This window comes from Nicotiana tabacum, chromosome 14, assembly GCF_000715075.1.
Source record: "Nicotiana tabacum cultivar K326 chromosome 14, ASM71507v2, whole genome shotgun sequence".
Taxonomy (NCBI): domain Eukaryota; kingdom Viridiplantae; phylum Streptophyta; class Magnoliopsida; order Solanales; family Solanaceae; genus Nicotiana; species Nicotiana tabacum.
In genome coordinates this window covers 92942392-92969294 of record NC_134093.1, presented here as the reverse complement: position 1 = coordinate 92969294, position 26903 = coordinate 92942392, and the positions used below count along the sequence as shown (strand labels likewise).

At 36.6% G+C, this 26903-nt stretch overlaps 1 protein-coding gene across 7 annotated transcripts; it reads right to left on the bottom strand.

Moving 5' to 3' along the window:
- Positions 1-10696: 10696 nt before the first annotated feature.
- On the bottom strand, positions 10697-25929 carry LOC107795080 (uncharacterized). 7 transcript variants are annotated; one of them, XR_012698774.1, is made up of 13 exons: positions 25749-25928; positions 25609-25680; positions 23919-23989; positions 23607-23685; positions 23455-23529; positions 23129-23243; positions 22984-23041; positions 22833-22904; positions 22351-22481; positions 22153-22276; positions 21268-21347; positions 19128-19195; positions 17029-17343 (listed from the first exon to the last, which is right to left on the bottom strand). XR_012698774.1 is itself a non-coding variant. In XM_016617649.2 (12 exons), the coding sequence occupies exons 1-11, from the start codon at positions 25749-25751 to the stop codon at positions 21272-21274; spliced, it is 876 nt and encodes a 291-aa protein (XP_016473135.1). In that variant the 5' UTR covers positions 25752-25928; the 3' UTR covers positions 10697-11022; positions 21241-21271. The 7 variants fall into 7 exon arrangements, 6 of the variants coding, with proteins under 6 accessions (XP_016473135.1, XP_016473134.1, XP_016473136.1 ...); XM_016617649.2 differs by lacking the exons at positions 17029-17343; positions 19128-19195 and adding an exon at positions 10697-11022 and having other exon boundaries at positions 21241-21347; XM_016617648.2 differs by lacking the exons at positions 17029-17343; positions 19128-19195 and adding an exon at positions 10698-11022.
- Positions 25930-26903: the final 974 nt, after the last annotated feature.

Sequence of the window (26903 nt, the reverse complement as noted above, 5' to 3'; positions counted from 1 at the left end):
TGCTCATCTGTCAACATGCGTGAGAAATCATGAATAATATGATACTGTACAGCATGAGGAAAACACATCTCTATGCATATATGTCATGTATGCATGTCAATGCAATGTATCTCAGAGATTGTACTCATGTACTCACACTCTCAGAGTACTCAATCTCAATGTCTCGCATTCTCTCTCACTACTCAGCACACTCAATCACTCAGTGCTATACAATACCTGCTGCGGCATATAGCCTGATCCCTGTTTATAGTCGACTGCGCTCACTGGGGGTGTACAGACTCATGAGGAGCTCCTACAGCCCAAGCGCTATAAGCACGGACAACTCACGTGCTGCACGAACAACTCACGTGCTATAATATCATATATGGATCTGCACGGACAACTCACGTGCTGTACGGACAACTCATGTACTATAATAATATCTGGATCCGCACGGCTAACTCACGTGCTATAATAATATCTGGATCCGCATAGCCAACTCACGTGCAATAGTATAATATATATAAAGCCAACATGATCTGCTGCGGCATGCAGCCCGATCCAAAAATATCCTCACAATCAGGCCCTCGGCCTCCCTCAGTCATTAATCTCTCCAGTCTCTCTTTCATGGGCTCACAATGTCATGAGAATAGCCCAAAAATAATTATATAATGTATCAATAAATAACAACAGAGACTGAGATATGATATGCCATGAAATAAATATGACTGAGTACGAATTTTCAATTTAAAATAAATATTTCACAATAATATGACCTATGTGGGTCCCAATAATACTGGTACATAGCCTCAACATGATTTTTTAATATGCTTTTCAGCTCAATTTCTTTAACTCATAAAATCGCATGGAAAATGCCAAGATCATTTAACTACAAAATTTCATAGAAACAATTATTTCACAATTTCTATAGTGCACGCCCACATGCCCGTCACCTAGCATGTGCGCCACCTCCCAACAATTCACGAAATACATATATTCAGGGTTCATACCCTCAACTCCAAGATTAGAAGAGTTACTTACCTCGAACAAGCCAAATCCAATACCGAACAAGCTAAACAATGTTTCAGAAATCCCATTATGCGCGTATCAACTTCCAAACAGCTCGAATCTAGTCAAAATAATTTGATTCAGCCCACAAAAATTATAGAAATTAATTCCATATCAAAATACTAATATTTTCCAAAAATCCGAAATTACACCCCAAAAATCACCCGTGGGGCCCACGTCTCGGAATCCGACGAAAGTTACAAAATATTTACGCACATTCAACCACGAGTCCAACCATATAAATTTTACTCAAATCCGACATCGACTCGACCCTCAAATCTCCAAATTAAACCAAGAGGATTTTCATAATTTTTTCCAACTTAATTCACCAATTAAATGTTAAAAACAACCATGGATTCGGGTAATTTAACTAATATTGAGTTAAGAACACTTACCCTGTTGTTTCCTCTGAAAATCTCCCAAACATCGCCTCAATCCGAGCTCCAAATCGTTAAAAATGAAAAATGGTCCCATTTTCTGAACTAAAACTTTCTGTCCAGACCTCTCTTCTTCGCGAACGCGACAGGTCCCTCGCGTTCACGAAGCACAGAATGTGCTTTCCAACATTTGCTCTTCACGAACGCGAGACATTGTTCGCGAACGCGATGCTTTATGGAGCCCTTCTTCGCGAACGCGAGCTCCCCTTCGCGAACGCGAAGGCAAAAAAACCTATGCCTACTATGTTTCCTTTCGCGAACGCGACACCTCATACGTGAACGCGATGCACAACCCAGCTTCTCTTCGCGAACGCGAGGCCCTCTCGCGAACGCGAAGAATAAATCTTGCCTGCCTGAAATTCCTCTTCGCGAATGCGAGGGCCTACTCGCGAACGCGAAAGAGAAAATCCAAAAAATGCAGCAACAGATATCAGCAATCTCACCAAGGCCAAAAATGATGCATTAACCATCCAAAACTCACCCGAACCCCTCGGGATCTCAACCAAATATACCAACAAGTCCTAAAATATCATACGGACTTAGTCGAACCCTCAAATCACCTCAAACAACGCTAAAACAATGAATTACATATAATTCAAGCCTAATGAACTTTGAAATTTTTAGTTTCTACCAATGACTCCGGAACCTATCAATTCACGTCCGATTGACCTCAAACTTTGCACACAAGTCATAAACGACATAACGGAGCTATAAAAAATTTCAGAACTAAGATTCCGACCTCGATATCAAAAAGTCAACCCCCCGGTCAAACTTTCCAAAATTCAACTTTCGGCATTTCAAGTCTAATTCCACTACGGGCCTCTAAATAATTTTTCAGACACGCTCCTAAGTCCAAAATCACCATACGGAGCTATTAGAATCATCAGAATTAAATTTCGAGGTCGTTTACACATAAGTGGATATCCGGTTACTATTTTAACTTAAGCTTTAAACCTTGAAACTAAGTGTTCCAATTCATTTCAAAACCTCACCGGACCCGAACCAATTGCCCCGGCAAGTCACACAATAATTGTAAAGCCCAATTTGAGCAATAAATGGAGATACGGGATTATTGTACTCAAAATGACCGGTCGGCTCGTTACATTCTCCCCCACTTAAACATACATTCGTCCTCGAACGTGCCAAGAGTTATTTCCAAGCCATCAAATCATTGTTCCATCTTACCACACACGTAATCGGGGGTGAACTCACGTCACCCTATTCCATATAAGCTTGACAACACAATACAACTGAAAATCATTAATTTAACATTAGCCCAAAAACCTTGGAGTTTAATTTCCAACCTTTAGAATTTCTTTCAAGACACAAATCTTATATTTATACACCGTATAAGTCTGAACAAGTTGCATTGAACTATAACTATAACCACGGATATGATCAACCAAAATATTACACAACTCGCATGCTCGTAGCACCATTCCTGATCGCAGTGACTACTCCAAAACCAACCACAAACTAGTATGCCTCATACCAAAATTAAAAATTTAACACCTAACCATGAAATCAAATTGTCAATAGCAGACTCCCCCACTTGGATCAAAGCCATAGATTAAAACACTCCATAATTCACAATACCCATATTCTATTACTGTCATAATATCGTAGTCAGTTCAACGAAACTTCTTTTCCAACTCATGCAACGCCAACCATAAAAATACCCCAATCAGCCGCTAAGCTCGCATTTATTCTCTTGACAATCAAGTCAACCTTCTCGGCTAGATTCAAATTCAAATCTCCACACCTACGCCCCGTAGGCAGAAAAGAAACTCTCTACTCAAGTCATAATGAATACACCTACGTAGATTACTCCGCAGGGGATAATTCACCTGCTTAACCTTAAATTAGTATCTTGTTATACCCTTTAGCAGTCACAATTTCTACGTAATGATTAAATCTTTCTAAGTCCAAACTTATTAACAAGACATAAGAATTTGGTCTGTCCTAAAATTTAACAATGTGAAAGACCTTTCAAAAAATTCGTTACTCGAGACTGTTCGTCACAGCAAATCGAAAATCAAGCACCCAATGGCTTTTCCTTTACATTTCAAGGAAACACTTCTCGTCATATTCCAATCATCTTAACACATCCCGCGGTCACATCATACCTATCACACCACCATTTCACTGCTCATCGAGCCATAATTTCCACTGTAAGGTCATTACCGGACATATAAGTCCAATTGTACGAGTTACAACTGAAGCTACCGAGCTTAAGCTGCGAACTAAACCTGGCCTCAAGTCCTCCAGACTGGCCCATCACCAAAACACATAATACACATCTCAAAACTCGTTCATAGAATCACAAGCCGGCGATGCACAGCTGATACTGAGCGCTCATGTGCGCATACGAATACGTGGAAGAAATTCAAAGAGTTATATTTCGAGTTGAATCAATTTCGCATGATAAGGAAAGAAAGATGAGAAGTATATATCCTAAATGCCTTGTAGCCTCTCGAAGATAAGTATGGACGTCATCATACCGATTCGCAAGACTCTACTAGACACTTGCTCATGATTTATAGAACCTATGAACCAAGAGCTCGGATACCACCTTGTCACGACCCAAAATCCCACTAGTCGTGATGGTACCTAACCCAACCCGTTAGGTAAGCCAATTTTCATCTATCCAATGCCAATAAAATTAATTAAAAGAAAATATCTAAAACTAATACATCTCCCCAAGAACTGGTAGTACAAATCCTGAGCTTCTAAGAATAGAGTATACAAAGCGAAAATGAAATAAATACATAGTCTGTTTGAATAATACATAAACAGAGCTTTTATAAATCTAAGGCTACCCTGAACAAGAGGCAACTACAACAGGAACGCAAGTACATCTTCAGATCCCGCAACCATCGAGCACAGCAACAACGACAGCCAATATCTGCACGCAATGTGCAGAAGTGTAGTATCAGTACAACCGACCCCATGTACTGAGTAAGTAACAAACCTAGCCGTAGGTTGAAAGCAGTGACGAGCTTCTACCAAGGTCAGGTCCAAAACCACCAGTCCACAACAGTCCATAACAACATAAAGCAAATAATACCAGAAGAAACATAGAGATAAAATGCTCAACCAAATCATGATTTCAAAAATAATAGTTCTTCCTTTCAAATACATCAGTGAAAACCCAAATCGTTTGCCGAAGTTGCCAAAAATATGAATAATTTGAGAACAGTAATTTTTCCAAAAAATCATTTCGATAATAAATAAAATATCTCATTTTCTTTCAAGATAACCAGTGTAAAACAAATGCATCACTATGCCCATCTATCAACATGCGTGAGAAATCATGAATAATGTGATACCGTACAGCAAGAGGAAAACACATCTCTATACATATATGTCATATGTGAATGTCAATGCAATGTATCTCAGAGATTGTACTTATGTACTCACACTCTCAGAGTACTCAATCTCACTGTCTCGCATTCTCTCTCATTATGTTCAGCACACTCAATCACTCAGCGCTATATAATACCTACTGCGGCGTGCAGCCCGATCCCTGTTTATAGTCGACTGCGCTCACTGGGGTGTACAGACTCATGAGGAGCTCCTACAGCCCAAGCGCTATAAGCACGGATAACTCACGTGCTGCACGGATAACTCACATACTGCACGAACAACTCGCGTGCTATAATATCATATCTGGATCCGCACGGACAACTCACGTGCTGTGCGGACAACTCACGTGCTATAATAATATCTGGATCCGCACGACCAACTCACGTGCTATAATAATATCTGGATCCGCACGGCCAACTCACGTGCTATAATAATATCTGGATCCGCACGGCCAACTCACGTGCAATAGTATAATATATAGATCCGCACGGCCAACTCACGTGCAATAGTATAATATATATAAAGCCAACATGGCCTGCTGCGGCGTGCAGCCCGATCCCATAAATATCCTCACAATCATGCCCTCGACCTCCCTCAGTCATCAATCTCTCCAGTCTCTCTTTCATGGGCTCACAATGTCATGAGAATAGCCCAAAAATGATGATATGATGTATCAATAAATAACAACAGAGACTCAGATATGATTTGCAATGAAATAAATATGACTGAGTATGAATTTTTAATTTAAAATAAATATTTCACAATAATATGACCTATGTGGGTCCCAATAATACTGGCACATAGCCTCAACATGATTTTTTAATATGCTTTTCAGCTCAATTTCTTTAACTCATAAAATCGCATGGAAAATGCCAAGATCATTTAACTACAAAATTTCACAGAAATAATTATTTCACAATTTCTATAGTGCACGCCCACACGCCCGTCACCTAGCATATGCGCCACCTCCCAACAATTCACGAAATACATATATTCAGGGTTCATACCCTCAACTCCAAGATTAGAAAAGTTACTTACCTCGAACAAGCCAAATCCAATGCCGAGCAAGCTAAACAATGCTCTAGAAATTCCATTATGCACGTATCAACTTCCAAAGGGCTCGAATCTAGTCAAAATAATTTGATTCAGCCCACAAAAATTATAGAAATTAATTCCATATCAAAATACTAATATTTTTCAAAAATATGAAAAATACAACAACAGATATCAGCAATCTTACCAAGGCCAAAAATGATCTGTTAACCATCCAAAACTCACCCGAGCCCCTCAGGACCTCAACCAAATATATCAACAAGTCCTAAAATATCATACGGACTTAGTCGGACCCTCAAATCACCTCAAACAACGCTAAAACCATGAATTACACCCCAATTCAAGCCTAATGCACTTTGAAATTTCTAGGTTCTGCAAATGACTCCGGAACTTATTAATTCATGTCCGATTGACCTCAAATTTTACACACAAGTCATAAATGACATAACGGAGCTATAAAAAATTTCAGAACTGGATTCCGACCTCGATATCAAAAAGTCAACCTCCCGGTCAAACTTTCCAAAATTCAACTTTCGGCATTTCAAGCCTAATTCCACTACGGGCCTCCAAATAATTTTACGGATACGCTCCTAAGTCCAAAATTACTATATGGAGCTATTGGAATCATAGGAATTAAATTCCGAGGTCGTTTACATATAAGTCGACATCCGATCACTATTTTAACTTAAGCTTTAAACCTTGAAACTGAGTGTTCCAATTCATTTCAAAACCTCACCGGACCTAAACCAATTACCCCTGCAAGTCATACAACAACTGTAAAGCCCGATTTGAGCAGTAAATTGGAAGACGGGGTTGTAGTACTCAAAACGACCGATCGGATCGTTACACCCTCTCTATTTTGCACTTTGTTTATTTGGTTGCTATTGTGTTAGAGACTTAGAGTCTGTTGAGCCTGTTAGAGTCTGATGCCCTATTTGTTTATGCTACTGTCTTAAATGTTGTGTTTATGGTTTTGCTGAATTGTGAATGAATGCCAATGTTCAGGTATTTGCTCTGTTTGTGGATGGCCTTTTTTCGAAAAATGTTGGTTGTTCAGGTGTTTCGAGTTGGTAAATGTAATTGCAGTGTGTAAATGTAATTGCAGGTGTTTCCTGAAATGTTGGTTGTTCATGTGTTCTTGGCATTGGCATAGTGTAAATGTAATTGGCACACTGTAAATATAATTGGCAGTGTGAAATGTTGGTTGTTCAGGTGTTTTTATTTTGTTTTAAATATGATGTTTTCAAATAGAAAAAAGAAGAATATAGAATTATAGATAGCAAGTTTAAGTGTTTCTAATTTCCATATACTACTACAGGCGGCCAAAAATTTTGTTGGCATTCGAATTGTTTCTGTCTTGGCATTCGAACTGTTTCTGTCAATTTTGTTTCTGGATAAAAATTGTTTTTGTCAATTAATTAATTTTGTTATTTTCAGTTTGGTACTACAGTATCAAACCAAAATAAGTTTATTTATTTAGCGATTATTAAATCAAAACCGTACCGAACCAAAATAAAAAATATCGAACCGTACCGAAATAATTAGGTACGGTATTTGGTATACACAATTGATAAACCGAATACCGAAATACCGAACCGAAATTCTTAAATACCGAACTGAAATACCGAATTTCCACACCTAATGGTTAGAAGTAGGTTATTTGAAAGAAATTGGTTTTATATATGTGAGGAAGAAAGAAGAAGGCGAGGGAAAGAAGAAGGTATTCGCTGGTGGTCTGAATTTCGCCGGTTAGGGTGGCAGTGGTGGTTTTAGGGAAAAGTGATGGAGATGGTGTCGGCAGTAACGGTACCAATAGTGGCCCATGAATCGTCCTCCTTCCATTAATTTGATCTTTTGTTGAATGGCATAATTGGAAGGGACCAAAAAATTGGTTAAGCTAATTCTTCCTTGGTGCTGAATGACAAATTTTTTCCACCTATATATTTTGTTCTTTTTATGTTCGCATCGCTCGATTCTTAATTTCTCGAGACAAAGAACAAATAGTTGTGGCTAAGTTAGAAGTCAAAATTTAATGGATAGTTTTTTGAGTTAAAAGCAAAGGACAATTCTGCAGGTGCCTAACTTTTCTCGTTTCCATGTATGAGGTTTATTAGTTTTAATTAAGGTAATTTTGATAAAATGGAGTGAGACAAGTTTTATATGATGAAGATGAGAAGTAACTGTGGAACCCAAAAAAAAAAAAGCTAAAACAATTTAAGGGATTTTTTTTTTTGAGGTGGTGGGGATGGTGGTGGCAAATTTGAGGTTGAAGAAGACAAAAGTAAAAAAATATATAAAATAAAGGTTAGGCCTTTTCACTCTCTGAAAAGAGAGTGTATTACACATGATAAGCCATGTCAGCAATGTGTGTTCAATTGCACATTCAAGTGTCTAAATGGAAAGCTTCATATGTATTCAACATTGAAATTTGAAGGCCAAATACATAGACAAATCATTGAACTTGGCTTTATTTTTCATTTTGACACTTTATCTCAACCTTGTTTCATTTTGGCCCTCAAACTCTATTTCTTATATTTTATTTTAACATAAAAGTTAAAACCAGTGTAAAAAAATATAGCGCGTGTGTATACACAAATCCGAGGTGTAATAAATATCCAATTAAATGTTGCCACCTGGTTTTTTCATCATTTATTTCATATAAGCTTGAAGTTTGGAGTGAATCCATGTCTCAAAGAAAATTACTTTTTCATAATGGAATGGATATTTGTTATTGTGCATTTCAAGTTGAACTGAAAGTATCATGGACACCAAAAAATTCGGGTCGGGTATTTTAGTATTGACCCATTTGACAAGGATGAGTAATATTTAATTGAATATTTATTACATCTCAGATTTGTGTATACACACGTGCTATTTTTTTGCACTGATTTTAGCTTTTGTGTTAAAATGAAACATAAAAAATAGAGTTGGAGAGCCAGAATGGAACAAGGTTGAGATAAAGTGTCAAAATAAAAAATGGAGCCAAGTTGAATGGGCTATATATGGGTTTGCTTATAAGTACATTGATATACAAAACTATACATACACATAAATATATCAACATACACTACACAGTTGCATATACACACGTATAGAGATATACATGTTGACTCATATATACATGAATGTAGTATATTTTTTATACAACTTGACATTGAAGCTCTTCTAATTTTCAATTGATATACAGGAATATACATCCGATCGCTATAGAGCTTGCAGTGATTCAATTGCCTCCGGATGACGTTGGTGTAGAGCAAACTCCCTCTTACACATACCACAATGAAGATGATTTTGATGACTTTAGTACTACACTCTCTCTTATGGCGAAGAAGAAACATCAGCAAGGTGTTGGTCTATCAACATCACCACCTCATAAGAAGCGCAAACAACAGCTCATTGATCCTCCACCCGCAAAGAATCCAACACCACATATTGTTGCAAATCCTCTTTCCAAGAATCCTCCTCCTGTTAAGACTGGGAATAAGCTACCTGTTTTACCTACTAAGAAGCCAGTTTCGCCAAAAGTTCAAGCAACAGGTGGAACAAAAACACCCCACTGTCCATGGTGACGTCTCTACTAATACCAAATCAGATGAGTTGTCTCTCTTGAGGGAAGAACTGCACTCATTTAAGAAGTTTGTAAGTAATGTGATTACATATTACTGTTAATAGTGTATTTAACAGATCTCTTCCCGTGATTTTAGTATATTTACCAATACTGTATTCATTGATGCGCACGTATACATAAAATACAGGACACTAGCAACGTAAGTTTAGCTAAGAACAGTAAATATTGAAACTATAGCTGCATCGCGTTAATATCCACTAAACTATAGTATTTTCTGAAAATTTCTCTAGAAATTACTTTAGATTCTTATAATATTTTTAAGTTGGAGCCGACATAGAAAATACAACTATGTACTAACTTCAACATATATTACTTTCAACTACGAGTTGAACTATGAGTCATTGGAAATTCATACATGATGAATTCTTTCTTTCCACATCCTAAAATCCTATTAGAATGCAAAGAATATTCCACTTTTGTGAGACGATCCAACCATTGTTTATTTCCTGCGAGAAACGTCAGGAATGCTTGTCTATACATTTTTAATGCTTTTGACTTAATTTAAATTTTAGAGTAAGTTGTTCAAAATGTGTAATATATATATATATATATATATATATATATATATATATATATATATATATATATATATCGAATATAGCTTATATATTATACACTTAGTAACAATAAAGTAAGCAATATTAGCAATTAATGGTCTCTTCATTCTTTTATTTATTATTTTATATTAAGGTGCTTCGATACAAATTGGAGGCAAGTCTATCCTTCTCTATTACATCAAGCTGTGACGGTAAAAGTGTCAACAACTAAGTCCACGTTTTGATTTATTAAGCAAAACCATGATACGAAAGTGTAGTCATAGAAATGAAAAAGAAAGGAAATATTGTCAAGTGTGAGTTTGGCAAAGAGGAGAAAGAAGAAGTTGTTATGACTAACCAAACCCTCATCATCCAGGTTTTGCCTCGTGATTAATGAGGTAAATTTGAGAAAATTGAAGAAAAGTACCAACACAAGGCTACTGGCCCACAATTAATCACCTCCCAATTTACTTGAGTAGTGGACTGTCGATGATATCAATAATATATAAAACTAGGAGCCATTCTGACTTCTTTCATGTAAAACATTGGGAACTCCGAGACTACAAATCATTAGCTTTTAATCACAATATCACTTTCGATTAATGTCACGAATCCAAAATCTCACCACAACAGACGTCATGATAACACCTAATCTTTAAGACTAAGTAAACCAATTTCTATTACATTTTGAAGTCTTTTTTTTTTAAATTTAAAATCTAACGGCGAAAATAATTACAATACACAACGTCCCAAGACGGATAGTACTGAGTCACGAACTCTAACTGAATACATGGAATGATCACGATTACCGAATATACAATACTGTTTGATTACAAATTAACAGTACAATGAAATGAAAAGACTCCAAAGGACTGCGACGGCCAAGCAGCTCTACCTTGAATCCTTATGATTGCGCTTTAACTATGCTCCATTCTGATATCTTCAATACCTGGCTCTGCACAAAAATGTGCAGAAGTGTAGTATGAGTACGACACGGTTGGTACCCAGTAAATATCAAGACTAACCTCAATGGAGTAGAGACGAAGTACAGTCAAGGCACTACTACTCTAATAACTTGTGCAATATAATATACAAAATAATAGGAAACAAATAGCAATAGGACAATATGGAACAACCAGTGATATGCTCGGCAGACAACAAGAATACAATTAATAAACACAAGTACACCCAATTAAATCAACTCATTCCAATAAATGTCTTTCACATATAATTTTCTCAAATAATTATTTTTCAAATATAATTCTTTCAATAAATCTTTTCAAATATAATTTCCTCAAATAAATATCTTTCAAATAAAATTCTTTCATATAATACTTTCTAAGTAAAAATCCTTCCAAATAAATATTTTGAATATAATCCTTTCAATTAAAAAGTCACCATGTAACACCTCATTTCATAATCATAAAAATATGGGTCTCAGCCCATTTTTATATTTTTCGTAAACACGGGTCTCAGCCTATTTTCATATTTTCACGGCACCTCGTGCCCATGATTAAATCATCATATTTTTCCGATATTTCGTGCCCTCATTTCATATCACAACTGCACGGATAATTCATGTGCCAATTATCATTATCATTTCATCACAGCACCTCGTGCCCACATTTCATATCACAACTGCACGGACAATTCACGTGCCAAATATTCTCATTATTTACTCACGGCACCTCGTGCCCACAGTTCATTTTATAATCCGTTGGTAATAGACACAGGTTCTCAATTTTAACATAAATCAGATTGTTATCAATTTACCAACAACAAGACAAGTTGCACAAGATATAGAAATAAACACAAGAAAACCACAACATCACACGAAAATTATCAACACCACAATCCCACATCATCACATATCGTCCCTCACAATAGCCACCCTTATCCCTCCTATTGCCACCCTTATCACTCCTATAGCCACCCTTATCGCTCCACCCAGACAATATCAATAGCCACCCTTATCGCTCCTATAGCCACCATTATCGCTCCGTCCAGACAATATTCCAACAAACACAACAGTAAAATGTCACCCTTATACCTACATAATATCAACGGTGAAATTCCACCCTTATCTCCCCAAAATAGTAACTAACACAACACAACAATTTACACGGAAAATTAACACGACAATATAATAAAATCAATTCATATCACAATTTGCCCAATGGCCACAACCAAATTTCAAAAATATAACAAAATCAATTAATTTCACAACAAATAGCCCAAGACTCCACATAATGTATATAACACCCAAAAATAATCAATAGAGATAGAAATTGCTCAGCATAAAGAAAAACTTTCATTAATGCAAATTTAGATAATTATAATAACACTTATTCTTAAACTCGCTTAAATTAATTATTTGCATAAGAAAATTTATATTGGAATTAATTTTCAAGAAATATTAAAGCAACAACACTCACGAAATTTCATGAATATTTCAAGTAACAATCACATAAAATTATCATATAAAAATAAATTCAACAATAAGGATTTAGGCATGGCAAACAGATGATTTAATAATTTTCCACAATTTCTCAATTTACTACACAATAATGCCTAAGACTTTAATTCAATGAATTTTGCACGTATAAGCCCGAGTACGTACTCGTCACCTCGCGTACACAGTTTTTCACATTTCACAAATGGCACATAAGACTCAATGCCTAAGGGGTAATTCCCTCACTCGAGGTTAAGTAAGACACTTACCTTTTAGAAGTTAGGCCGATATTCCAAAATAGCCTTCTTGCTTAAATTGACCTCCGGACAGCTCAAATTTATCCAAATTAATTGTATAACTCCATTAAAATTCGTCGAAAATAATTTCGGATAATAATACGTTGACTTAAAAATTTATTCCAAAAAGTCAACAAAGGTCAACGCGGGACCCGCCTCTCAGAAACTGATATAATTTTCATGAAATCCGAACACCCATTCCGATACGAGTTCAACCACACCAATTTTATCGAATTCCAATAACTCGACTTCCAAATCTTAAATTTTCGTTTTTAGAAGATTTTATAAAAATCTTGATTTTTCCTCCATTAAATCCGAATTAAATGATGAACATAATCATAGATTCATGAAATATAATCACTTTAGGATATAGAACACTTACCCAAGTCAAAGTCTTGAAGAACTCCTCCAAAATCGCCCAAAAACCGAGCTCCAAAATCTCAATCGAAAAATGGCGAAATGACCATTTTTGGTCCTTAACATTCTGCCCAGTTTCGCACATGCAAACTAATTTTCCGCATATGCGGCCTCGCTTTTGCGAATCGCGCATCGAATCGAATTAGTTTTCAAACAACGCCGGAATTACGAATCGCGCATCGAATCGAAATTATAAGTTTTCATATCTTTCAACTTCTATATTTTGCGCCGAAACGTATCAAATCAATCCGGGATGACTTCAAATTTTGTACACAGGTCATAATTGACGTAAGGGAGCTATTCCCATTTCCGAAATCGAAATCCGACCTTGTTATCTAAAATTCACCCTTCGGTCAGACTTTTCCAAAATCTTATATTTTTCAACTTTTACCAAAATGTGTCGAATTGTCCTACGGACTTCCAAATCTAAATCCGAACATACGCCTAAGTCCGAAATCATCATACGAAACTATTGCCATCATCGAAATTCTATTCCGGGGTCGTTTGCTCAAAAGTCGACTCTCCGGTCAACTCTTTCCATTTAAGCTTCTAAATAAGAATTGTTCTTTTAATTAAATTCCGAAAATCAAACTCGACCACATCCACGGGTCATAATACATATTACGAAACTTCCCGAGACCTTAAGCCACTGAACGGGGCGTAAATTCTTAAAACGACAAGTCGAGTCGTTATATTCTCCACCTTTTAAACAAATGTTCGTCCTCGAACGTTCTAAAAATTATTCTGAAGTTACCAAATTGATGATTTTACTTTTACACATATACTCACAGTTGATTCCATGCTACCGCATTTGAGATAAGCATGACAACATCATCTCATTTGAGATTATTTCTTTTATCCATACTTGAAAACTTTAAGGCCATTTTCTTACGCTCCAATATTTTCAAAAGGTCTGATTTTTCACAACAACGCACAGTATTAGTCTCCACTGGCTATAACAACTCGTGCCTATGCACACATCAATTTTCTCGATAGTGTTGGAGTAATTCGAAACTTTCTTTGGGGTGTTATATTATTCCCCGCTTAGGATCATTCGCCCTCAAACACATAACATATTTATCTCTTCTTTTGCAATTCTTAATCCTTCAAATTTTACTAACTCCCAAATTTTTCAGAAATTTCGGCAAAATCTCCCTCGTAATTGGGCCTATCCACCTGCCAGAGTAACACCAAAACAACTCCTAACAATACATCCACAACCCAACAAAACACCACAAGGTATATATTAATAACATCAATCTCAGCATTACAAGCATTGCATTATCATAGTGATATCAGGACATGAAGCACATCATATGTATGCTCATCACCACATCTTTGGTCTTAAAAGTTGTTCATAATTAATTCCAGCATCATCAATTAATCTCATATCAACCAGTACTTCATTTCGAATTTCTTTTTGTTTACAACACTGACAACAGAATGTGAGGCATAAAGACCTCATGATTACCTAGTCAGATTAATGAGTCACTTTTAACGCCACCTGGGCACTCATCTCATAGGCTAAAACTCAATATTTACAGCACCAAAAAGGTTGAATATGCACAGAAAAATATACAAGAATTATCAAATAAGCTTAACAAGCATGACTCCCTATTAATACTATTGTACAATTAAATTTCACAAAGGGGAAATTTTAAACTCATAAATATTTCACCACAAGGGCCTCGTCCTTACATAACTTCCATCGCGGCTTGTAGCCCGGTTTAAATATTTCACATCGTATATAAAATGCGAGGATCTCGTCCTCAACTCCGAATCACAAGTATTTTGCACATTGTGCCAACTGAAATTTTCAATTTCCTTTCTTTCTTCTTTTCAATATATTTCATAAACAATTTTTACAACATATAATGAACCCTCCTACCGGTAGGGCATATAATTCATAAAAATTGGAATCAATTATTCCGAAACATATTAAACCCACTGTAATGAATAATAAAAATTACTTTTGGGTTTATAGCTCTCAATGGTATACCAAAAATAAAATGACAGACACGGGTTCACACCTTCAAATCTCCCAACAGGGATAATATATAAGTGGGTCACAAATTTACGAAACTCACCCATAAGTAGAGCATAATAGGAGGACTCACCTCAATATTCAGAACCGAATCAAATTAAGAAAAATATCCTTTTATAATAAAAAGCAAGATTGTACCTGTAACGACATCATCTGGTGTATTGGCCTCAGCCAAATCATAGTGATTAAATCAACGGGTCGGGCCTCCACCTCTTAGGCGCCCACTACCCGTCTGTCCTCCACCTCTATCTGACTATGCACGTGGAGTATTAACTGGAATAAAGCTTGTAGTTGGAGTGCTCTGATGAAATCCACCCCTCCCAAGTCTAGTATTACCACACTCATAACAACCCCTCTGAGGTCGCGACTGCTCGTACTGAGTCTGTGCCGGATAACTGAAATAACCACTGTAAAAATCTTGTGTCGGTTGTGCACTATAAACTGGAGCACCCCGAGTAATCTGATGTGCGGACTGAGCTGACCGACTACTCGAGCCTCCACTATAATGGGTTCTAGCTGAAGAGAAAAATTCACTAAATCCTCCAGATCTTCGAGACCTTTTGGCCTCCTTAGACTCCCTTTCCTCGCCTAAAACACCCTCAATCTTCCTTGCAATCTCCACTACTTATTGAAATGGAGCATCAGTTAACTCTCTAGCCATGTATATTTTAATATCATAATCGAGCCCTTCAATGAATCTGCGAACCCGTTCTCTGATTGTAGGAACTAAGATAGGTGCATGACGGGCTAACTTACTAAACCTGATAGCATATTCTGACACTATCATAGTGCCCTGACGCAACCGTTCAAACTCTGTGCGCCACGCATCTTTAAGAGTCTGGGGAACAAACTCTTTCAAGAACATTTCCGAAAATTGAGCCCAAGTTGGTAGTGTGGCATCGGCTGGTCTACCTTCTTCATATATTTGCCACCATCGATACACTGCGCCTGATAGTTGAAATATAGTAAAGGCAACTCTGCTCACCTCCACAATACCCATGGTGCGGAGAATACGGTGATAATTTTCTAGAAATTCTTCGGCATTCTCTGTAGTTGTGCCACTGAAAGTAGGTGGACTATACCTCTTAAACCTTTCAAGTCTCTTTTGTTCTTCTTCTGATGACTCGGGTCTGACCTCAGGTCGAACCGAAATAATAAGTTGTACCGGTACTACACCCGGAACCTGACCAACGTGAACCTGCTGCTCTGGAGTTGAGATAGGAGTTTGAGCTACTCCCCCAATCTGCGGAATGTTTGGTGCAACAGAGATCAATCTCGCCTGAGTTAATGTACCAAATATACTCGGAAACTGTGCTAAAGTCTCCTGAAGTCTGGGGGTAACAACATGTGCTTCTGATACCTGTCCCCCAACTGGAGCTACTGGTGGCTCCTCAACGGTTGTTCTGACAGGTGCTCTAGTCGTAGCACATGCCCTTCCTCGGCCTCTACCTCGGCCCCAACCTCTTGCAGCCCTAGCAGTATGTGCAGATGTCTACTCAGCTAACCTGGTAGCACGTCTCCTCACCATATGTGAAAGAATAGAGACACAAAGGCTCAAATTCCAATTTCAACAAATTCCGCACGACGGGAATGAAAGAAGTGAAAATTTTCTAACAGTTCCGTAACCTCTCGAAGACAAGTACAGACGTCTCCGTACGGATCCACAAGACTCTACTAGACTCGTTCGTGACTCGTAGAACCTATGAACCTAGAGCTCTGATACCAACTTGTCACGACCCAAAATTCCACATGTGTCGTAATGGCACTTAGTCTCTAAGACTAGGTAAGCCGATTTCTATTACATTTTGAAGCCTTTTTTAAAAAAAATTTAACAGCGAAAATAATTACAATACACAACCTCCCAAGATTGGTAGTACTGAGTCACGAACTCTAACTGAATACATGGAATGATCACGATGACTGAATATACAATAATGTTTGATTACAAATTAACAGTACAATGAAATGAAAAGACTCCAAGGGACTGCGACGGCCAAGCAGCTCTACCTTGAATCCTTATGATCGCGCTTTAACTCTACTCCATTCCGATATTTTCAATACCTGGCTCTGCACAAAAATGTGCAGAAGTGTAGTATGAGTACGACACGGTTGGTACCTAGTAAGTATCAAGACTAACCTCAATGGAGTAGAGACGAGGTACAGTTAAGACACTAACTAGTCTAATAACCTGTGCAATATAATATACAAAATAATATGAAGCAAATAACAATAGGACAACATGGAACAACCAGTGATATGCACAGCAGACAACAAGAATACCATTAATATCACTCAACAATTAATAAACACAAGTACACCCAATTAAATCAACTCCTTCAAATAAATGTCTTTCACATATAATTTTCTCAAATAATTATTTTTAAAATATAATTCTTTCAATAAATCTTTTCAAATATAATTTCCTCAAATAAATATCTTTCAAATAAAATTCTTTCAAATAATACTTTCTAAGTAAAAATCCTTCCAAATAAATATTTTGAATATAATCCTTTCAATTAAAAATTCACCATGTGACACCTCATTTCATAATCATAAAAATACGGGTCTCAACCCATTTTCATATTTTCGTAAACACAGGTCTCAGCCCATTTTCATATTTTCACGGCACCTCGTGCCCATGATTAAATCATCATATTTTCCCGACACCTCGTGCCCTCATTTCATATCACAACTGTACGGACAATTCACATGCCAATTATTCTCATTATTTACTCACGGCACCTCGTTCCCACATTTCATTTTATAATCTGCCTGGCAATAGCCACAGGCTCTCAAATTCAACATAAATCAGATTGTTATCAATTTACCAACAAGAAGACAAGTTGCACAAGGTATAGAAATAAACACAAGAAAATCACATCACATGAAAATTATCAACATCACAATTCCACATCATCACATATCGTCCCTGACAATAGTCACCCTTATCGCTCCTATAGCCACCTTTATCGCTCATTTTGCCACCCTTATCACTCCTATAGCCACCCTTATCGCTCCGCCCAGACAATATCAATAGCCATCATTATCTCTCATATTGCCACCCTTATCGCTCATATAGCCACCCTTACCGCTCCGCCCAGACAATATTTCAACAAACACAACAACAATGAAATGCCACCGTTATACCCACATAATATCAACGGTGAAATGCAACCCTTATCTCCCCAAAATAGTAACTCACACAATACAACAATTTACACGGGAAATTAACACGACAATATAATAAAATCAATTCATATCACAATTTACCCAATGGCCACAACCAAATTCCAAAAATATAACAAAATTAATTAACTTCACAACAAATAGCCCAAGGCTCCACACAATGTATATAACACTTAAAAATAATCAATAGAGATAGAAATTAATCAGCATAAAACAATCAATAGAGATAGAAATTACTCAGCATAAAGCAAAATCTTCATTTATGCAAATTTAAATAATTATAATAACACTTATTCTTAAACTCGCATAAATTAATTATTTGCATAAGAAAATTCATATTGGAATTAATATCCAAGAAATATTAAAGCAACAACACTCACGAAATTTCATGAATATTTCAAGTAACAATCACATAAAATTATCATATAAAAACAAATTCAACAATAAGGATTTAGGCATGGCAAACAGATGATTTAATAATTTTTCATAATTTCCCAATTTACTACACAATAATGCCAAGACTTTAATTCAATGAATTTTGCACGTATAAGCCCGAGTACGTACTCGTCACCTCGCGTACACGGTTTTTCACATTTCACAAATGGCACATAAGACTCAATGCCTAAGGGGTAATTCCCCCATTCGAGGTTAAGAAAGATACTTACCTTTTTGAAGTTAGGCCAATATTCCAAAATAACCTTCTTGCTTGAATTGACCTCCAGACAGCTCAAATCTATCCAAATTAATTGTATAACTCCATTAAAATTCGTCGGAAATAATTTCAGATAATAATACGTCGACTTAAAAATTTATCCCAAAAAGTCAACAAAAGTCAACGCGGGACTCGCCTCTCGGAACCCGACATAATTTTCATTAAATCCGAACACCCATTCCAATACGAGTTCAACCACACCAATTTTATCGAATTCCAATAATTCGACTTCCAAATCTTAAATTTTTCATTTTTGGAAGATTTTACAAAAATCTTGATTTTTTCTCCATTAAATCCGAATTAAATGATGAATATAATCATAGATTCATGAAATATAATCACTTTATGATATAGAACACTTACTCAAGTCAAAGTCTTGAAGAACTCCTCCAAAATCGTCCAAAAATCGAGCTCCAAAATCTCAATCGAAAAATGGCGAAATGACCATTTTTGGTCCTTAACATTCTGCCCAGTTTCGCACATGCGAACTAATTTTCCGCATATGCGGCCTCGCTTTTGCGAGCCAAGATGCGCATCTGCGATGATCACTGCCCAGCCACAAGCTCGCACCTGCGGAGCTATTTCCGCTTCTGCGATGATCGCAGGTGCGCAACAAATTCCGCTTTTGCGCTGACTCGTCGCATCTGCGTAGAAAACATCACACCTGCGATTGCGCAGGTGCGGAAGGTTGTCTGCATCTGCGACCTTCCTCCAGCTCTGCCCAGCTCGCTTCTGCGACGAAATCCTCGCTTCTGCGAGGTCGCACCTGCGCCCAAAATTCCACAGGTGCGAATCCAGCAGCTTCTTCCAAGTCCGAATTGCTCCGTTAACCTTCCGAAATCCACCCGAGGCCCCCGAGACCTCAACCAATTATACCAACATGTCCCAAAATACAATAAGAACTTAGTCGAGGCTTCAAACTACATCAAACAACGCCGGAATTACGAATCGCGCATCGAATCGAATTATAAGTTTTCAAATCTTTCAACTTCTATATTTTGCGCCGAAACGTATCAAATCAATCCGGAATGACTTCAAATTTTGCACACAGGTCATAATTGACGTAAGGGAGCTATTCCCATTTCCGAAATCGAAATCCGACCTTGTTATAAAAAATTCACCCTTCGGTCGGACTTTTCCAAAATCTTATATTTTTCAACTTTTGCCAAAATGTGTCGAATTGTCCTACGGACTTCCAAATCCAAATCTGAACATACGCCTAAGTCCAAATTCATCATACGAAGTTATTGCCATCATCGAAATTTCATTTCGGGGTCGTTTGCTCAAAAGTCAACTCTCCGATCAACTCTTTCCATTTAAGCTTCTAAATAAGAATTGTTCTTTTAATTAAATTCCGAAAATCAAACTCGACCAGACCCACGGGTCATAATACATATTACAAAACTTTTCGAGACCTTAAGCCACTGAACGGGGCGTAAATTCTTAAAACGACAAGTCGGGTCATTACAATTAAACTGGAACTGACCTATTATCCACCAAGTATCAAACCGTGAGCGCTAACTGGCCCAAAAATAATAGTTTTGACTAAATGTGTCTTGATATATGCTCAACTAGTGCAAAACCCTCCATATTATGAGGACGATCATGATATAATAGCAGGACAAACTTCATGAAGCAAAAAAAAATTAGTTTACCTTGTTTCACTTACTAGTTTCTGCTTCTTTTTCATCTTTTCTTGAGCCGAGGGTCTATCGGAGACGACCTCTCTACCTACACAAGATAAGGGTAAGGTCTGCGTACACACTACCCTCTCCAGACCCCACTTTGTGAGGGGGGATTACAATGGGTTTGTTGTTGTTGTTTCACTTACTAGGTTGTTCCACATCACTGAATGACAAATGCAAATCATATTCATGACTAATCGACTCAAACAAAGTGCTGCTCATACTTGAAAGCAACATCTTCTCTATGCAGATTTAATATTGTCTAAAGAAGTTTCACATTCACTATGCAAAATGGAGAGGTGGTCGAACAAAGTAATGTTCCCCTAAATCTCCAGCCTTCTCTATCACTCGAAGTAATCTGTGCACAGCGAGCTAAATTACCTCAAATATTTGACAGGGGTAACTTACTATTTTACTTCCTAGTATTGATTTTGACAGCAATTGGATCAGAACAGTATGGACAATTCCCAAACAGAACATCAAATGACCTGCAAAACAAACAGAGCAGATGAATGTGATAACTGAATTGAAAAAGGAATATCTCCTTAATTAAAGTAAAGAAGGTAAAAAATAAAAGGTAAAAAGTTGTTCAAAACACAAAAAGATATTATAAAGGTCTCACTTTTACTTTGTATACAATTTTCTCTATACGATTCCTCAAAAAACAAAACAAACAATGTCTATCCCCTCCCCACCATATATTCCGAGATTAGCACTAGAAGATTTTCAAATTAAATTTTCTCACAATAATCGTACAACAAGAAGTCAATTTGGATTAGAGGGTAATCAATGGCATTCAAAAGAAAAAAGAAATTGAAAAACAGAACTTCTTATTATGAAAAGAGTGCATATTTCATGGTAACATTAAACAATATGACTTACCTACTAAGTTCATTCAAGATAGAGTTTCTGTGCCTACTTTTGAAAAAGCATATAGAGTTTCTTTTTTCACTATAATTAGTTCAAGTAAAATCTTGTCTAACTAATCTCTCCTTATTCACTTAGCTTTTCTCCAGTGCTTATCAGGTGCGTTAGTGTATAAACTGGTATGATAAATACTCAGACATTTCATTAGCTTCTCCTCCAATTGGCAATATCTGTTCCTTCCCAGAACATTATTTTATCTAAAGGATTGCATTAACTCGGCCTGGCTATAAAATCAACTAACCTAGGAAACTTTTTCCCTCCAACACTGAACTAGCACCCATAATGAAAACAAGAGATAGTAAATAACAAAATGTTAAGGATATGTTTTCATCATAAGCAGAATTAAGATAAGGGAGCTAAACGTACTGTCTTGTTGTTGTGATGGAACGCAACCAATCTCCAAGGCAAACACTGTGGAAGGCCCTACTGCAGCTGTTATTTTCACATGTACAATCAGTGCCACTTCCACTCTTAGCACCAAGTTCATCATCTACGTTGACATCACAAAGTCAATGCCATCATCCAAAAAATATCAATGGGTTTATTTTACGGATATAGGATTACCAATCGGAAGATATTGTGCATAACAAATGCCACATTCAGTTTGTGGATCAGTTTTCTGAATGCTTGAAGGTCCATGAAGTTGAACATCCAATATATTTTCAAGATTCTCAGAAAATGGCTTGTCTTTCATCCTGTGAATCGAATAGAAATCAGAGTTGATGACACGTAACTGGGGAAAAAAGCAAAAGCTCAGCAAAACTTAAAAGATCCTTACCCACCTAGTCCCTTCATCTTTTAAATGTTCAAAATACCAAACATAGAGAAAATTCTATGGATTGGCAACAAAAACTAAGTGCGGATGTTCCCAGACTTCTACATATAAAATCCAGCTAATGGAGAAATCTAGTAATTTTTGGAACCGGAATAATTACTTAAAGCAGTTAATTTGAGCACTATAAGACAATAGCATCAGCATCCCAATGTAGGCAATGATAAGGACCATGACAATTACAAGTCAGCACTAAAAGAGGAAGTTGATATACCATCTTTTGCAGTTTCTCCTCCACGTCGCTCTCAATCTCTCCACCTCTGAATCTGAACCAAGAAAGCGACAGCTAGAAGAACTCCACATCAATTTATAACTCATAAAGATAGGAATAATTGTAAAATCTGGTGGTCTTAGAGAACACTTACTCTGGTAGGGATGTCGGATCATTAGCATCTATACACAACATGATATGGCAGTCATTGCCTATGACAAAAGCGAATGCATATGGAATCAGTTCTGGCATAAAGGGTCCTGACCCATCAAAGAACAGTTATGTAAATAAGCACATACTTATATTAAGTTGGCGATGTGACAAAGCACGGTGAGGATATCTTAGGTCAGAAACCAAAAGAGAGTGGTCAATGTCATCCATTGTACTCCAAAACTCCTGAAGCTTATCCATATGCTGAATCCAGTAACAAGAAGATATAGTAAGTAAAACAGAAATTATAATACATAATTAAATTATGGGTGTACTTGATGGATTATTTTTTTATTTTTTATAAGGTAAAGTAATGCCTTTGGTGGATGAAATGATCATTAAATATTATGTTACAAAGCAAAGAAAATGCAAATAAAGGGAGATTTACAACATGATGAAAATGATACAAAACTACCTGCTGAAACTGTTGGATAACATCTTTTAGTCTTGAGTTTATTGACCATTCCACATTGAAGAGATAAGGCACGTCCTGGTGAAATGTCAGTATATTAAGACATTGCCAAACGAGTGCAAGGCTCTAGTATCAGAAATTTGAAGGATGCCAACCGCTGATATTGAAGGTGGCTGATTCGGATATATTCCATCCAAAGTTATCTGAACAATGTGCACTCTTCCATTCTTGTCCCTGGCACACAGTAAAAGCTTAAAAGTTCTTGCCTAGCAAGGTAAATTATGGTCTTCCACTTGCTGCAATTTAGAAACTAAGTGCTTTCGCTTGTACTTAGTTTCCCAAATTTAAGTTCCGGCTTTCACATACATAATTCTAATCTGTACCCTCTTCTTTCACTTAACCAACACCTATCCTTCCTATTTTTAACCAACCATAGCGTTAAAAAATGAAAGAAAAAAAATCCTTACATCATGCGAAAGCTGAGAAGTCTCAGATCTTCCCCCAATCTGACAAGGTGTTCCCATCCTATCTCTTCTACCTGCGGATACAACATAATTTCAGAAAGAAAATCCCAAAAAACAATATGCCTAAAGCATGTTAACGCAAGTAATAAACCATTCAATCTCGATGTCAGGAATATACAATAATGCTACAAGTATAGTAGTTCGAAGTTACATTTAACATCTCTAATTTAGAAACTGAGCAATGTCAAGCACGATATTGTACAGGGCATACAGAACTGTTGCACCATGAAAACAGCTGAAAGTGGTTGCGCAACAATGAATTGAAGTAAAGAATCTGCTGCAATTGATTAAGCCTCACTGGTTAACACAATGCAAATGCAAGTAAAGCAACCTCCACAAAGAAATTGAACATTACAGAATTCAAATAAGTTATGCTTGAAATCACAAGTTAGAATAGACCTTCATCAATTTCTCCATGTACCAAATCTTAAAAACTATACAAAGTGAAGCAACCAAATCCAAGAAACCAGAAAAATATGGTCTCTTTTGGGAAATGAGTTTGTCATCATGAAAACGGGGGAAAACAGCCGTTGGATAAGAAATTAATCAAACTCTAGAGCGAAAACCTGGCACTTCAAAAAAACGCGGATGCAAAATTCATTGAAGACAAGCATGTTGAAGACTCATCTAAACTGTTTCTGATCATATGATCTACAATGAACCTCAGAATTGCAAAAGTTACCTGAAAAGGTCAATGATATACTCCCTCTGTTTCATTTTACGTTACACTATTTCGTTCTTAGTCCGTTCCAAAAAGAATGACCCTTTTTCTATATTTGAAAATAATTTAACTTTAAACTTCTTATTTTATCCTTAATGACATAATTTTATAGCCACACAAATGTCACGCATCTTTAAGTCTTTAAGACCACAAGTTCCAAAAGTTTTATAGTAACACAAATAAATTACATGTTTAAAGCACAAGTTCCAAAAGACTTTCTTCTCTTTCTTAATCTGTGTGTTTGGTCAAACAAGTTCATATAAAGAGCAATGATTAAGATTAAGCATCAATGTTACTCCCGGGTGGATAAACTGTCCATTGTAAAAATGAATTCAGAAGTTCTGCAGTAGCCCTCCCCCCGCGCTACCCAAGTAAGACAAAGATAATGAAAGCACAAAACATGGGGCTTTTCTCTCCATAAGTGGCATCCCACACTCATTCTCTCCCCCACCCCCTCACCCCCCCAACCCTCCCTTCCCAGCCCCAACCTCCTCCCTCACCAGACCCCTCACCCCCCCCCCCACCTCAACCGTGTTGCGTGGGCTCTCCAAAAATGCTATTGCACATCCCGACGATATTTTCGAAGAGTCCGAGCAACATAGTCCATCTCCCACCCCCATCATGTTTGCCTAGATTAAATATAAGCTCTTTGAATACTACTATTTTCTCTTATTTTCTAGGAAAACATTTTCTGTAATGCCAAACACACCATTAGGCTCTCTTGACATTTTTCTAGATGAACATACCACAATTAATGCAAAACATATCGGAGAAAAAATGATCTATTAAAAGGCTTCTCTTTGATAGTGCAAAAGCTGAACATGATGTCAACGTAACTAAATTCATTCCAAAAAACAAACTAAAGCAATAAAAAAAACACTCTTTACTCTTCAGAGTTGACTGTTTGCATACCTCTGAATATATCCTGCGGTAAAAAGATGATGACTTGGCCAGTTGTCGGCATCTATTTTGGTCTACATACTCCTAAAATACACTCACACGTTTAGTACGCAATTATTTAACCAATTGGGGATAGAGAAGTTCTTACCTACCATTGTTAGTATACTTGCACAAATCTAAACTGGAATTTCAATGTAAAATACAAATGCCACCCGCCTTTCGAACTTCTTCAAGAAGAAAAATTGGGGTTTAAATAATCTGCTATTCAGCATTCAGAAGCGAAACTTCTGCGCGTTTGCCGAAAGTCAATAAAAAAATAAAGAAGAAATACCTGAACGGGAGTGATTTTAGGTGTGTAGCAAGTGATATTAGTTGTGCGAGATAATATTAAATCGTTCGAACCGTACCGTATCGAACCGATTTTTAGGTTCTTTTAAAAAAATCATACGTTTTTATATAAATCTATAACCGTATCGATAATTAGGGTAAGTTTTTTATTTTACAAAAATAAATCGAAAAAATACCGAACCGTACCGAATAAATTTTACATGTGAAAAATATATTTATATAGTAAGTTTAAAAATAATAAAGCATTAATTTTTTCTTTGGACCTCGAAATTATGAAAACGGTTATAAGTCAACGAATAATTTAACTCAAAATATTAATTCCTAAAACCTCTTAGTATGCTACTTCCACTTAAACTAAGTTATTTCCAGCATTTTCATTGGCAAGACACAAAGTATTTTAGTTATTATGAGTAGCAAACTATAATGTATTGAATATGTTTCCTTTCATATAATCTAGATTTATCTTTTTGAATATTTAATCTTCTATAAACTTTATATTAAGTCTCAGATTAGTTAATATCTTTCCACTCGTGTGATTTATATTTTCTTTGTCTTTGCTTGATTTCTTTTACGTTGCTGTAGAATAGTCGATTGATCTATATTCTTGCCATCTTTTATGTTTTTTTAATTCATCACCCTTTAAACAATAAAAATATCTAGAGAGTTTTGCTAAGTCTTATAAAAGAATATATGTTATTGCATTCTAGTTCTACTGGTGACTTTTACACGACATTAAAAAAATACCGAAAATTAACCGAACTGTACCGATACCGAAGAGAAACCGACATGATTGGGATGGTTTCGAAAAGTCTAATTTTGGTTATACATAATAGAATAACCGAAAAATTGATATGGTGCAAATTTTATAAAATAACCGATCGAACCGAACTATTGACACTCCTAGTGCGAGACTTTCACATATCTTACATATATGGGTCCACAAAAATTTGGGACCATAA